The sequence below is a fragment of the Condylura cristata genome, unplaced genomic scaffold (assembly GCF_000260355.1).
Source record: "Condylura cristata isolate star-nosed mole 26May11 unplaced genomic scaffold, ConCri1.0 scaffold00051, whole genome shotgun sequence".
Classification (NCBI taxonomy): domain Eukaryota; kingdom Metazoa; phylum Chordata; class Mammalia; order Eulipotyphla; family Talpidae; genus Condylura; species Condylura cristata.
Genome location: NW_004567152.1, coordinates 1760696 through 1776387, shown reverse-complemented (window position 1 = coordinate 1776387; position 15692 = coordinate 1760696). Strand labels below are relative to the sequence as shown.

Here is a 15692-nt window from a genome sequence, read left to right as displayed (position 1 = left end):
TCACCCACTGGACAACAGCCTTCCTCAGGAAGCCCCCAGACTACCCTAGTTGTGGGGAAGGCTCTATACCAAGCGTGTCCACTGAAAGTGAGGCCCATATATCTTCAGGCCTTAGCTCTGAATCTGCTGACCCACAGGCCTCACACCCCTTACAACGCTGGCTGGCCACCACCCCTGCTCCCCCCAGTGCTGTCCCCTCCCCAGTCCAGTATCCTAACACTGCCTCAAGGCTCAGAGGACAAGGGGATCATGTTGGTGACAGAGTCATGGAGGTAAACATCAAAGATTTTATTAAGAGCATGAAAGTGGGGCTGGGGGATACCTTTTAGAACAATAGAGAAGAGCTACGTGGTTTGCAGCTGCCCAGGCAAGAAAAGGGCAGGTGGCAGGAAAGGGGAGCAGAGGGGGGCCCACCCTGCCCCTGGGGGAATGGGGCCCAGTGAGCTCAGGGACTGGCAGGGCTGTGGGCAGTGGGGCCCTCTGAGCCCTTCAGTATGATATCTCAGGGTGAAGACTCTCAGACAAGGGAACCGGGCAGAGCCATCAAAGGGAACTTTACTGGGGGTTCAGCATCTCCTCCCCACCGACTCAACGGCTCCAGGAGGTTAAGGCATCTGTTTCTGGGCTAGATGTGGAGGAGGGAGTGCAGTGACTGCAGGGGTAACCTGAGACCCCCACCCCAGCCCAACCCACAGAGGCCTGGGCTCCCTGGGGAGGAAGTGGCATCTAAAGTGCTTGGTTGGGGAGGGGATCGGGGTGATGGTACATTACCCCGGGAAGGTTGCGCTGGTCCTTGCAACCCCAGGGCCCCTACTTGGGAGTATCAAGACCCCCTGCAGCAGGTGGGGACTTCCTGAGGTGGGTGGGCACAGGGTCACAGGCCCTGGTGGGCTGGAAGTCAGTCAAGGTGCAGCTGGTGGAGAGGGACCTCCTGGGTCCATGGCAGCCTGCCTCCCAGGTCCTGGAGCCACCTACTTGGCATCTGGTTCAGGCCCCAAGAGGCTGGGGAAAAGGTGGGAGCCAGCTGAGTGCAGGTGGCACACAGCCCCATGTGGAGGCACCCCCACAGCAGGGCTCCAGGGGACCCGCAGAGACAGGCGGTCCTCAGGGAGGCCAAGATGGCACAGGTGCAGGCTGGGGGTTACTCTGGGCTGGCCACGCAGCCCCCATCCATGACTGCAGGTACTGATCCGCCCCCTGTGGGCCGCAGCGTCCCGTAAGAGAGAAGTAGAAAGGGGGATGTCAGCATGGGACGGCAGCCCAGTGCAGGGACTGAGCCCAGCTTATCTCTCATACTGGGCCAGCCCTTGCCCCAGCACCCCACTCTCTGTCCAGGCTGTCCAGTCCTGAGAAACTGTGGGTTACCAACACACTACCAGCCCCAACATTTAGCAGGTTGGCAGGGAATGTGGGCTGATTTCCAAAAGTACAGTGACAGGGTCCCCCACACATGCATCTAAGCGTGAGTCCTTTTTACACAACCCCTAGTCCATCTGCACCCAGCCTTTGTGTTACTAGGGATACCCTGGGGTGGCTGCAGCCCAGCCTTTCTCCAAACACCCCATTACTACTAGGGGTGATGCAGACCCAGGGAACCCTCACGCTTGTCAAAGACCTGTTGCCCAGCCCCACCCCCCAGATCTCCAACTCAGCTTAAGTCCATGGACATACTCAGGAGAAAACTGATGCCAAGCTGCCAGTCACGTCTGGAGCCCGCCCTACTCTGCCTCCTACCCCCAGGTTGGCAATAATAGCCCTGTCCTTGCCGTTATTGGAGTAAAATGACACTTTTTCTGTTTTCTTTTGCTGTTATTGGATTAAAATGTTATTGGATCAAAAGGATCAAAATGACTCTTTTTCTTTTTTTAATAAAATTATAGATATATAGATGTAGATATAAAAACATAAAACAGACACAACGTAAGCGGACGCTGCTGTGTGCTTACTCTTGGGTCCCTGGTACCAGGAGGAACTGACTCCCCTCCCCAGTGTGTACCCCATGTGGGCATCACAGCTCCAATGGGGCTGCATGACATGGGGTGAGGAATCTCCAGTTTGGCAAAGAGGGGACTTCCAGTCTCACCAGATCCCTGTGGCAGCGGCCAGCCCATGCCTGCTCCAGCTTACCCCCATCGCCTCCCACAAGAGCATAAAGTAGAGGTTAAGGCTTCAATGAAAGCAGTGGGGGCAGCGGGGGGCCCAAGCATTAGTACATGGACATGGCAGGGCAGCTCAGAGCACAGACACAGGGACGTGCCCACCAGCTGGGTGAGATGGGACACATGGAGCCATGTCCCACCCACAGTTGGCTGTCTGTCCGTCCAGCTGTCTATCTGTCTGCCAGAACTCAGAGCAGGCCAGGTGCCTGTGGGACAGGGCTGGGCTCCCTACAGAGGGGCTGGCCTTATCAAGTTACAAGATCCCACAGGGCCCCTGGAAGGCAACAGTTAAGAGCAACAGGGCAGCACAACCTCTGGTCAGGGAGGAGAGCCATGGGCAGGCCTGTCTGTCTGTCTCTAAGCCACAGGGACCCATCTATACGGGTAGTAGGTGGTAGCAACTGGATTGGCAGCAACCTCAAGGACATGGGGACAGTCCATGCAGATGCAATGTGTCCCCAGAGTGCCCCAGGAGCAGGGGACCGAGGCAGATGCTGCCATCCTTGGCCCAGCCATGCCCTCATGAGCAGGTGGATGGATGAGGGAATGGAGGGCGAGGGACTGGTCGTGGAGGCGCGGTTTTCTCTCTTGCTGATGGATCCACACACCAGGCCTGGGCCTTCTCCTTTCCCAGGGCAGTGAAGTTGGGGGGAGGGGCAGCCGATGGGGGTTCCTGGTCCCAGTAGTGCCAGTGTCAGTCCTCATACCGAGATCTCGTACGTAGTCCCACCCACACCGGACACTTTCTTAACAAGCGTGTGCCGGGCAGGGTTGGCGGAGGGCCCTGGGGAGCCAGCGGCAGGTCCCAGGCGGGCCAGACTAGGAGACTGCCCGTTAAGTTTACTTTGGGGGGTCTTCAGCTGAGGGTGTTCCCTGCATCAAAACAAGCACATACATGCATGCACATGGTGAACAAGGGACTACAGCTGGACAGAGGCCAGAGGAGACAACAGGACGGATGACACAGATACAGACGGAGCCCTGGACAGCCCCTGCCCTCTGAGCTCAAAAGATACCTCCTGAAAAGTAAGACAGTGCAGAGCCTTCTGACGGGGAGGGGCTGTGCTGTCACAGGACAGACAAATATCAGAAGTGCTGTCAACCCCCTCCCAGGTTCCTTGGCCCTCCCAGTGGCGCAGACTTAAAGCCTCTGGGTCCTATCCTATGCAGGTGGCCCAAACTTGGGGACCACTGATTGGCCCCTTTCTTGTTTCTTCCTAAGAAAAGGGAGGCTGCCCCCTGCTGCCCAGTAGAGTTTCTGACTTCACTGTCAGGAGGGCGCGAGCCCCTCCCCTCAGTGGCTGTCCTGCCTTACCATGCAATGCCACCTACTCAGCCTGTCACACCCACAACAGTAGCCTCCTCACTGGCTGAGTTGTGTTCAAGATAGCTGGGTGATGCCCCCAGTATGCCAATGCACCTAGTTGCTTAGCTCTTACACAGTTAGTCTGGCATCTTCAGTGACCCATCCACTGGGGACTTGAGACCAACCTGCCCCCAAATCCTGACATTTCCCCGTCTATGCACAAGGAAGCCCTGTTTCCTGGGGCTAGATGTTCACCAAAGCCAGGACATGGCATTCCAGGTGGCATGTTCTGCCGCAGGGCAGTATCCCCCAGCCTCAGCCTCCTGGACAGATACAGTGGCACTGTCTGCAAAGGAAGATGCCCTAGGCAGGTTGCCAGACCGGCAGTCAGGGAGGTCCACAGGACCTACCCGGATGTCCTTGGAGCTGAGCTACCTTCACAAAGTCTGTCAGGAGCCACGGAGGCTCACACCCAGACAGCCACAGGCCTGGCCAAGGGGGCCCCCAGGTGTCTGGACACCTCTGCTGTGCTGGGAAGCCCACTGTACCCCTGGCACCCACCTCTGCACAGCCAGCAAGGGTGGAGGCTCTGGGAGGTCCGTATGGATGAAGGCAACGGCTTTGGGGCCCGCATAGGAGGGTGAGCAGGGAGTGCCAGGCGGGGAGGGTGGGCCCTGGTGCACCGGCGACCTGTGGGAGCCACTGCTGGGCCGGGGCCCTGGGGCATTGTTGTTAGCTAGGTCGGCCTGTAGGGAGGAAGAGGAGGTCCGAGGTGCTCGGCTCACGACACTGGACAGGGAGGACAATGATGTCTGCAGGGCTGGGTTGCGGGCACCACCAAAACCAGGCCCAGCCACCAGGTCTTCTCTGGAGCCATAGCGCAGCACAGGGCCGCGGGGCCCCTCAGACAGCATGTTGGCCTGCTGCAGGCTGTAGGAACTAGGCGCATCGTAGATGCCCGAATCACCAAAGAGCGAGTCGGCCTGAGAGCGCAGCAGCCGCTCGCGCTCCTCCCTGTCCTTGCGCTCCTGAATGGAAGCCATGATGGTCCTGGAAAGGTTGTCATAGCGTACAGGTGAGGGTTCCCGGGGACGAGGCCCCAGCACAGGGCTGAAGCTGCAGGTTGGGGGCCGTGGCAGGTCCCCCACTGCCCCTGGATGCAGGTAGGGAGAGTGATAGCTGGCCATACCAGCCGAAGGGTGGGCTGGGCACATGTGGCCACCAGGTGAGCCGGGGTTAAGAAGGCTATCGTAGGACAGACTGCCATTGCGGTTGGGCAGTGCATGGGGAGCAAAGATGCTACGGTGGGGTGTGGGGGGCCCACCCTCAGAATGCAGCGGCTGCAGGGCCACATGGTCCCTGCCCCGCTGGCCTGTGGCCTTGAGGCTCAGAGAGCGCAAGGCTCCAGAGAAAGTGCCGGCAGCACTGAGTGGCGGGGATGGTGGGTAGGCCACGTGCAGGTTGCCAGGCGGGTAGTCAGAGAGGTCCAGGCTGGGCTCAGACACAAAGTCCAGGCTGTGGATGCTTTCTTCCCCTAGCGTCAGGGAGTCAGGGACCTGTGGGGAGAGAGCGCACACGTGCTCCATGACCCATGCGCCATGTTCTGCCTATCCACTGGGAAGCTACAAACCTAGTGACAGAGGTGACACAGGCACAAGTTACAAACCCTGTTTCTCCTAACACACATCTTTTCCTTGCCTGCCAGAGAAGGAAGTAGGATGTGAGAGCAGAGACAGACTCTGTTCCTCCCCAGGGAAGGCTGCTCTGGTCCACACTCATCAGGGGTCAGTTAGGTAGTAGTGGGAGGATAGGACCATGTGGGCTGAGCCATGAGGAAATAGAGTAACTGCACAGTGACCAATGGTCCTTGTCGAGACACTTGCCAGCTGGGCATCAGGAGTGCTGCCCAAGGTCAAATTTGATTGTTGCAAACACCCAGGACGCTAGCACTCTGGGAGCCCATCCAGCCCAGGGGTGAGCCACAGCAATAGAGAGGAGGGGCCTTTTGAGTCTCCACAATTCTCAGCATAGGGACACCAGCCTGCAGAAACTGAAAATCCCAGAGAGGGTGTGGGTGGGAACAAATGTGGCTTTAGGGCACTTGGCCACCAGCTGGAAACCTCTATAAAATCCAGAACAAGCCCTGGAAGGAGGCATGATGGGCAAGGGTATCTAAAGCACCACCATTCCCAAGAAGGGCTGACACTCCTGTGGGCAGAGCTACCACATTCTGGCCAGAAGGCCAGAGACACTGCATACCAGGAGGCAGAGAAGAGAGGTCAGGACATCGGCACAGAGGGGTCAGGCTGGTCTGTATGTCCTGGGCCAGACTACAGTTCTGGCTCTGATGCCTGTGAAGGTGGGTAGGCAGTGCTGAGAAAGCCTGACCACTCTCCAGGCTCTCCAGGGCTGTTGAATGCTCCACAGTGAAATACAGAATGCTTGTATGTTTCAGGGAAAATTAAACATCCTTTCTCAAACAATCTCAAATTCTTTTGAAGCTTCTCCATGGGCGTTACAGTGCCTAATGATGGAATTCCAGGCATCCTGGCACAGATGCCTCTGGGAGCAGCCGCCTACCAGACCTCAGACAATGCCAGCCAGTGGAGGGTGAGTCTAGGACTGCCTGCGCCAGGCTCTCCCAGGACAGGCACTCTGCCTGGCTCCCCATCCCCAGCTGGGACTCCCAAAGGCTGGGGTCTTGCCAGGCCCTACAGGACCTTCAAAGTTCCAGGTAGGGGGCAGGGCTCAGGGGGCCAGAGCTTCCTGGGCTGGTGCCTGCTGGGACGGGGTGGGGCCCAGCCTCCTCACCTGCTCACCAGGCCCGCAGAAGGGTGCCTTGGGACCCGTAGGAAAAGTTGGTCGGAACTTGTACATGGCCGGTGTTGGAGGGTTGGTCCTCTGTGCTGACAGGGCACTCTCTGGGAAGATGAACCAAGGTCAGGCAAGGGACAATCAGTGCCCCTCCCCCCATGTGGCTTCCCCCACCTCACCAGCACTGCCAGGCCGTGGTGTCTGTAGGTCGCTGATAAATGTGCTAGCCTCTGCCTTGGGTGGCAGTGGCGGCCCCAAGTCCAGTGGTTTCTCATCTAGCCGATCAAGGCTGCCCTTAGACTGAGAGGGGGAGTGGTCAGTGGGACGGTGCAGGCTTGGAACATGGCTCCACTGAGGCCTCTGTCCTAGGACCACAGCACCTAGAACTCTCCCTCCCCCTTCCACTTACAGGCCTCCTTCCCACCTCCAAGGGTCTGACCTTCACTCCTTCCCCTACCCCACCGCAGGGTTCCCACCTTGCTGTGGGCCAGGCTGGCCTTTAGCCCGTTGTCACTAAGTTTGACCTTAAGTGGTGCAGATCGTTCCAGAAGCTCCGGCCTAAGGAAGGGTGGCTTCAGGCGAGTGGCTAGTGGCAGCCGAGGTGATTCCACCACATACCTGCAACAAGGGCAGAGGAGTCAGTGGCCAGAAGAACCGGGTCTGAACACACACAAGCACAAGGTTGGCCCCACCTGCCAAGGGCTGTGGCTGCCCACACCAAACCAGGGAGAGACTCCCACAACACTAGCCCAGGCCTCACCGGGGTGCCAGGGGGCTGCACAGCACATGCTCCACATTCCCATAGCAGCCTCGGGTGAAGGGGTTCACACCTCCTCGGAACTTCCCTGTCACCTGTGGACACAGGACACTTTATCCAGTCTGCTGACCCAGGGTCCAGGGCAAGACAAACAGGGAGCCAAGATAGGGAAAGTGGGGTTCCTCAAGGGTGGGTGAGTGCAAGGTCGCCCCCCCCATCCAGGTCTGTCACTAAAGGAAGCTGAGGAGTTTCTGGGTTCTGAGTCACTGGCAGCTAAAGTATCCCCAGAAGACAGTACGTCAGGGTTCAGGTGTGGTCGCATGCCATAAGCCCCACCAGCAGTCTCTGGGGCCAGATCCTCCTCCCACTGTAACTGCATAAACCACCTTGGTGGAGGGTCCCCTAGCCCTGCCTCAATTCCCACAGTTCATGGGTAGTGTATAGCCTTCTTGGCCCATTGGGGAGCCCCTCACCCCCATCACTATAGGCCCCCATCCAGGGTCTGCACCTGCTCGTTGGTGGTGCGCCCCCGGGTGACCAGTACCACGTGGAAGCCGGTGAGGCCAATGACAGGAATGAAGAAGAGGCCAGCCACACACATAACAGCCATGCTGGTCCGTTAAGGCCAATGGCCATGGGTGAGGACATGAAGAAGGTGCCTGTGAACAAACTACCCCCCACATACTGCCTACCTGGGGATAGCACCCCTTTCTGAGGGCGTTCCCAGAAGCCGACCCCACCCCTCCAAGCCTCCATTTCCCTGTGAAATGTGTCCCTGGCCCCACTGTCTCTTTGATCAGGGCAAGGATACGTGATGGTGGTGTGGGCGGCTCCCAGGCCCTCCGCATGGTTCAGCACGTAGACCAGGCCAAAGGCGACAACGCCTACCATGTGTGCACTGAGCGACAGCAGGAACAGGAAGAAATAACGGTAGTTGCGACGCCCAATGCAGTTGTTGACCCAGGGGCAGTGGTGATCAAAGTCCTAGCCAGAAGCAATGTGTCAGGGTGCACACTGTGGGGGAGGGGGAGGGACAGGACGGATAGGGAGGGGAGATCCAGGGGGAAAGGTGGCAGGGCAGTCACCTCTACGCAGTTGTCACAGACACTGCAGTGGGAGCAGCGCGGCGGGCGGTAGAAGTGGCAGGTGGCACACCACTTCATACGGACCTGGATGCCCCGTACGTCCACGTTCTTGTAGAGTGGGGCCCGGAAGTCATCCTCCTTATCCTCATCCTCATCCGCTGTGGAGGTGATGAGGGGAGGCAGCAGGAAAGTGACTTCTCTGGCAGCAGAAGCTCCTTCCCAATCTTCCAGCCCACCCACCAGAGCCTTTCCCCATCCCTGCCACAAGGCTCTTTCATGACAGCCACTCACACTCTAGCAAGAGTAAGGAAATGAGTAGCCTCAGCACAGGGCCCTACCTCGGGGGAAGACGCCTGGGTCCATGAAGGTGGCCATGCTGAAGTTGGCCAGGACAAAGAGGAAGATGATACCATTGTAGACAGGAACAGCTGGGGACACAGCTCGTGTCAACCATGGACACCTGTGGTAGAAAGAAGGATGGAACTGAGTCTGGGACTGCAAGATGTAGATGGGAAGGAGACGCAGTTACAAGGGAACTAGACATGGCCAATACATGTATAGAGTGGGCCTTCAGGCCACCTTCAGTGCTCACTGTGGCAGTAAGGAAAACAGGCTGGCTGCTGAATTTTGTGCATAGCCCACCCTCCTTTGCTCAGTCAGGAGCTGAAAGTGCTTAGCTTTCTTTTTCTCTTATTTTAAAGATTTATTTATTTATGCATACAGAACTGGGGTACAGACCAGAGGTGCAGGGGCGGTTAATAACTGGGGTTCAGGCCAGAGGTGCAGAGGATTCATCAGAGACAGAGTGGGGAGTAGAACAGGCAGGTCGATGAACTACACTGCTGAGGGGAGCAGCGGGCAAGAAAGGAGAGGTCTACTGTACCTCCAGGGCCAGGGATTGAACTCACACTGAAACGGCTGTGGCTAGCTTGCAGTGCTGTACCTGGCCCAACCTGTAGCACCGCCAGGGAGGGCCTAGCTTTCTCTTTAAGATTGATTTATTTATCCGTACAAGAATTGGGGTACAGGCCAGAGGTGCAGGGGTAGTGAGAGGATTCACCAGAGACAGAGTTGGGAGCAGACAGGCATATCTACTGAAATACACTGCTGCGGGGGCAATGGGCTGGTCAGGAGAGGTCTGCTGTGCCATGTGGGTCAGCTCCCTGAGAGAGGATTGAACTCACGCAGTAGTGGCTGGTGATAGCTTGACAGCGCTGTTTTTAACCCCTGAACCACCAGAGAGGTCCCCTGCTTAGCTTTGTATGTGCCATCTCAGACTCTGGCAACCCCCCAGCTGAGGAAACAAAGGCTCAGAGAAGCCTTGTGGTTGCACTCTTTAGGAGGGGCAGCCCAGAGCCAAGCCATATCCTCCTACCCCAGCCCAGCATCCTTCTGGTTTCTCCTGCCCTTGCAGGATCTAGACTGAAGGCAGAAGCCCAGGGTAGCCAGCAAATCTTTTCTGTCTATGAGCTATAATGGGAGAGGCCTGTGACTCATCAGACCTCACCTAGACCTGCCACCAGTCCAGTGGGGGCACCTCACTGGGGAGATTCTGGGGCTTGAGGGAGCCTTAATTCTCAGTCAATAAATATGTGACTGTCACTGTTACTCTCACCCAAAGGACATCCCTGCCAGAGAGTCCCTTTTTAGTTCGTCACCTCACTCTTGATGTGGCAGTACAGAATACTTAAAGACCTTAGAAAAGCAGGACTCCCACCACAATCCCACATACTCCTTTGCCATCCACCACACCTTAACACCAGCTCTGAGACTGCCGCCCCTTTCGGACACCTGGCTCCCTGCAAAGACCCTGCATACCGCCCCAGTGGTTATTCTGCTGAAATCTTTGCCCTCCTCAGGCCTCTACTACTTGCCCTGCTACTGGACCCTCTGTGGAGACCCACCAGTATCCTGGCATAACCTGCGGCCTCCTGCCCTGACCCTGCAGCTATTCCTTGTATCACCTGCTCAGCTCCCACAGGTGCCTCTGACCTCAGGCTCCCTGGCTTTCCCCTGGCTCCGTGGTAGAGTACCTAGGGCATTTGCTTCCCTTCTGGACCTAGACTCTTTGTGGAGCTGGGGGACACCCACAGCAGCCCAGACCATCAGGACAGGGTGACTGTGGCTGCCAGTAGGGTGAGCAAGTGTGCACTGCCCCAACACACACCAGCTACGCTGGCGATCCACGCCTGCTTTGGCCGGGAGCCAGCCCCGCCACCCGGGCAACCACCTCCATGGCAGCAGAACTTCGCTATTTTTAGTGGAAAGCAAGAGGCTATTTAAAGATTCCACTTCCCACGGCAGCATACTCAGTGGGCTGGGAGCTGCAAGCTACCCCTTCCTCTTCTCCAGAACCCACCAAGGAATGGATACGCAGGCTGAAGGAACAGGTTCCCTCTGCCAGGAGGACCTTCCTCCACCTTCCCCATTCCCAGGCTGCCTGGAGGGCTCACCTGCAAAAGTCTTCCTCATTTCCTATCCCTGCATGCTGAAGCCTGGCATACAGCCTGTGTTCAATGTATGTTTGTAAGCTCAAACCCCAAGCCACTGGGCAGAAAAACAATGGGCCTGAGGTAAGGCCTGTCCAGTAAAGTGAGGGACACTGGCCCAAACATCAGGGGAGAGCTCCCCGGGAGTTGAAAGCTGCCTGCCTGAGAGAACCAGTACACCCAGAAACCCAGATGAGGTGGTCCAAGCCAGCTCCCAAGGCACCTTCTGGAAGGGATAGCTAAGGCATAATCTGTGCAAGATGAAAATGCAGGCCCACTGTTTAAAAATTATTAAGAATTCCAAGATGGTAACAACAGAACATAAAAGCAAGCACAAGGCCCTTAGGCACCTGCACTGTCTGCGCACCAATGTAGTCAGCCTGCTCTGGCAAAGGACAGGGACTGGCTGGGTGTTCTGAGACCGGCTTAGGACAAGCAAACAGTATACCCATGGGCTGCAACAGAGGTGGGCACATAGGGGCAGCAGGCAGGACACGTGGGCAGGACAGTGCCCTGCCCCACAAATGCCATCCTCCCTCCAGCCTCCTCCCAGAGGCTGTCCTGTCCACCACCCTATTAGCCAGAAAAGGAGTCTGCATCTGCGATGGGCTTTGAACCATTACCAGGCAGAAAGGGGCTGAACCCCACAGGCTGCCCCACTCCCACACCAAAGCTTCCATAGTCAGGGCAGCCTGCATGACTTTGTCCTCCCTAAGCTGACCCCTAGGGCCCAAGGGCTGACCCTCAGTGAGATACGCAAGATTGGGGGACAGAAACTACACCACAACAGGGCACATTTGGAATTCTACACTGTAGAGGGCAACACCTGCTCTGCAGAACTGGGGGGGCCGCAGATCAGATAGCGTCAACCCACCTGCCTGACGTGCAAGCAGGGGACGGCAGAGTGAAGGTTATTCAGTTTGGGGAAGGCTGAAGAGGGGACTGGGACCTGAGCCACCAACCTGCTCACCTTTCTAGCCACGTAGGCATGCTCAGACCCTGGATCAGGCACTCCCACACATTCTTCCCCTGAAACCCTCTCCGTGGTTGCCAACCCAAGGAGATGCCATAAAGACCTAGGTCCTACCTAATTAGGGCTGGCTCATGGCTAATACACCAGGACTAGAACTCAGACACCCGGCAAAATGTATGGGGTAAGTGGAAAGAAAGATGAAAGAGACACATAGGCATGTGCACAGACAGGCATGCAGATCCAGGTGAGCATACAGGGATACCTGCATGTGCGCATATACATGTTGGCAGGTGTCTGCACACCACACAGCATGTATACACAGTCGCATGTTTGTGCCAAGTAACACACAAGGCTGGTGTGCAGAACACACGTCCACATGCAGCAGACTGGAGCATTGCATGGACAGACATGCACACTCCAGCACAATGCTAGCAAACAAGCAGGCACACTGCACCCTTACTCAGGTGCAAACACAGACGTACGCATATGCACACACAACCCTCCTCCACTGGCCCAGCCGTGGCCAACCCAGACTATCACTGGGTACCCCTTAACCTCTCTGGTCTTCTGGGGAACAGGGGGACACGACCTCACCAGGAACTCGGGAAAATTTCCTGGAGGAGGAAAGCCGTAGGCTGAGCAGCATGAAAACACGTGAGGACTGCAAGTTCTCATGGGCAAATGCTGGCAGGCAGCACTGCCCAGTTCACCTTGTCTGTCCTAGGCTCTGGAAGGGACCCTCTGCAAGCAGGGATGATACCTATTCGTGCTCAAGTGTTGGTGCACTCCAGACTGGGCCCCCCCAGGGTCACTTCCTGCAGGATATGTGGGTCTAAACGGGGCAGGCCTGGGGAGAGAGAGAGAGGAGTGCCCAAGCCTTAGGTTCCAACCCTCTTTCCAGCGGCCCACTTGGGTTGGCAGGGTGACATCACACAATGGGGCTAAGTATCCTGTAAGGGCAACATGCTCACCACAGCTAAATATGAAATGGAAGAGTTAACTCAGCAATTAGTTTTTATTTAAAATGGGTCCTTCATTAGCACTGTTTTGCATTTGAGAGTGGCACTCACAAGCAAGTTTATCTGGGACTAGTCGCTGCAGAACCCCTGTGCCCTGGTCAGGTTGAGTAAGGGCTCTGGCCACAGGAAGCCTATCCCCACCACCACCTGATTCCTGCAGATACCTGAGCAGAAGAGAAAGCTGAGTTTAAAGGACCAGGTACCCACACGCCACAAGCAGCAAGTCCTGGCAGGTCCTGCTCTATGCAGCCACTGCCAGTGGCTCTGTCTCCCTGGGCCTGCCACAGACTGTACTTCCTGATGTCCTGGGCTGTACTTTGGGAGTGTTCAGGTCCATCTTGGAGACCAGCTGTGCCATCCCATAAGTCTGCCCAGAAGAACTGGGGCAGAGACAAAATGGCCAGGCCCAGCCCCAGATACTGCAATCGGCCAGCTTCCTGGCTCTCTGATGTTCTCAGAGTCCCCATCACTCTGAGCAGAGGAAAGGGAAGGGATGGAGGACTGGCCTGGTGACCTGTGGATCCTTTCAGCACCTGGCATTGAACCACAGTATGAAGGGCTTCTGGGGCACAGGGGGACATGACCTCATCAGGAACTCTGGAAAGTTTCCTGGAGGAGGAAGACAATTGAGAACTTGCCCTGTGGTATACAAGCCATCCTTGCCTCCAGGGATCCTTCCCATGCTCCAGCTTTTAATGGTCACATGTTTGAATGTCCTGCTAGTTCCAAACCCTCAGTGCTGACCTAAGAGAGGCTCTTTGGTCCTCTAGGCCCCTAGATCTACACGCTGTGAGGACTTGCCCTCAAGGGGTCAACTGGTGTTTGCTAAGTGCAATGAGGGGGCCTGGGCCACTCAGGGTTCAGCGACATCACAGATGCAGAGGCAGGTAAGAGTGAAGACCTCTGGGAGGAGACCTCTCGGCACCCTGAGGGTGGGGCAAAGGGGCACAGGACCAAGCTGCTCTCTCCTAATCACATGTCAATCTGCAGTGGGCCCGGGCCTGGAAACATAGTGGAAGTGTGGGTGCTGGGTGACAAGAAGCCTGTTTGTAGAAGGGGACCGTCTGAACCCTTCTTCCCTCAGTTGGCAAACCTTGGGGGCACTACTGGGCCTAGCCCATCTCACAGAGCCCTTCTCAGAAACCCAGCAGAGCTGAGGTCAGGGAACATTTTATTTGGGTATGGGGATGTAAGGCTCCCTTGGCTGGACAGTGGCTGTACCTGGTCCCCTGTGCTGCCACAGAGAACATAGGCTGAGTAGATCATACGCAGGACAAGGTGCAGAGAATGGCCTATGGTGCCTCAAGAGAACTTGCACCTCACTAACAATGCCAGAGTCCCTCAACCCAGGACCCAGCTGTGAGAAGAAAGGAAGGAAGAACTGGTCCCCATAGCCCCAGCAGGGTGGAACAGTCTCAGGACCCACCACTTGTGGGTTGCTGGTCAGTTCACAGGACAGCTGTGTAAGGAAACTGAACTCACAGGAAGGGCTCACAACAATCAGGCTATGGAGAGCCAGGTAACTATAGGAGACAGCCCAATTTTTAAAATGATTTTTTAAATTATTTATTTGTTTTCCCCTACATTTTACAAGTTCTCAATAAAGAACATGCACTTTTCAATCAGGAGAAAAAACTGAAGTACACTTGGGCAGTGAGAAACTTGGCAAGTAGAGGCCATATTGTAGAACTCAGACCGGTCTATCCCACTCACAACCCCAGCACCCCACCCCAGCCCAGAGCTAGGAATGAAGACCCAGCAAAACATGTCCCTCTCAGCCTGCATCCACTGCCCACCTGCCCCTCTCCTCTCTGCCCCACAGCCTGCAACGTCTGAGTGACAAGAACACGCCTGCTCACCAAAGCCAGAAATAAGCCCATCCACACAGGCCTTTTTTAAACATGTTCTTGGCAGCCTGTGGCACCCACCGCTCCCGGCCTCCACAGGCGCCCAATGCAGACTCACCGTCCACACAGCCACCACACTCACTCTTGCTAAGGTGACAGGGTGCCAAGCAGGTGCCCACATCTGCTGTAGGTCCATTCACACTCAGGGCTGACTGCCTGGTAACAGAGGCCCTGCAGATGGCAGTCACCCCAAACCTTAGGTCTGCAGAAAGGCCTGAGTGGTCGTGCTGTGGTCACCTAGATGGTATCTCAGAATTGTGAAAAGTGATTGCAGATCTGCATGGCTGAAGCCTGAAGCTCCAACCCTCCTTCATGCCTGAAGGAACCCTGGGGAAGGGGCAGGATCACCTATAAGGTGCTGTGTCCTCAGCATGCTAGGCCATTCGCCACTCAGATCAGTCAGCCAGCTGGTGTCAAAGGGAAAGCTCAGGCTGCACAGGCCTAGAGCCCAACTTGTCCTCCACCACCAGGGTCCCAGAGCTCGCCATGGTTGGTGGCCCCACTGGGGCCCTCCAGCTGCAGCCAACTAGCCTTCCTGTGAGGTAGGTCAAGGGATGGTCAAGGAGACTGCCAGACCAACATAGCTGGCAGGCTGTGAGTATGTACACCATAGCCATGACAGCCACACCTACATGGGAACAACCAGACTCTGGACTAAAGCTAGATTACCTGGCTCTGGTGAGGACCCAAGAGCAGGCCTCAGGGTTCCTTACCCAGGTCCCTCACTCAGTCTGAGGAGAAGGAGGTTGCAGCCACACCCTGGGCAGTTGCTGTACACAATCCCTTGCCCAAGGCCAGCACCTCACACTCATGGTCATTCAAGAGGGCCTGCCAGAAACTAGTGTCCCCCATGCAGGTTTCACCTGTGTCTGGTGCCTAAGGGTGGGATCATCAGGGTGGTGATTCACGTGGCCCGCAGTCCTGGTGCCAGCTCCTGCCCTGCCTGATGGTGCCTGCACCACAATCCCTCTGGCTGAGCCGCCCCTAATCCAGGCCCCTTTTGGGCCGCCGGGGCCCCCGGCGAGTGGCGGACTCACGTGAACACGAAGAACAGGGTGCTGGAGCCGACCAGCAGCGCAGCGGCCGTAGCCACCGGGATATACTTGGCGGGTTTGAGGCGCGTCCCGGGGCTGCGGGGCATCCTGGGCGCCGCGCCGCCGCATCCCTCCCCGAGGCCGGGCAG

The 15692-nt window shown here is 56.8% G+C and overlaps 1 protein-coding gene across 3 annotated transcripts; it reads right to left on the bottom strand.

The window, feature by feature from the left end:
• Window positions 1-277: 277 nt before the first annotated feature.
• Window positions 278-15686, bottom strand: ZDHHC8 (zinc finger, DHHC-type containing 8). Of its 3 annotated transcripts, none has more exons than XM_012734249.1 (11): window positions 15547-15686; window positions 8460-8581; window positions 8122-8279; window positions 7848-8020; window positions 7545-7647; window positions 7040-7131; window positions 6756-6897; window positions 6459-6579; window positions 6277-6386; window positions 4027-5021; window positions 278-1197 (listed from the first exon to the last, which is right to left on the bottom strand). In XM_012734249.1, exons 1-11 carry the CDS (start codon window positions 15648-15650, stop codon window positions 972-974), a joined length of 2346 nt encoding a protein of 781 aa, XP_012589703.1. In that variant the 5' UTR covers window positions 15651-15686; the 3' UTR covers window positions 278-971. The 3 variants fall into 3 exon arrangements, with proteins under 3 accessions (XP_012589703.1, XP_012589704.1, XP_004695037.1); XM_012734250.1 differs by having other exon boundaries at window positions 8206-8279; XM_004694980.2 differs by lacking the exon at window positions 278-1197 and adding an exon at window positions 1851-3032.
• Window positions 15687-15692: the final 6 nt, after the last annotated feature.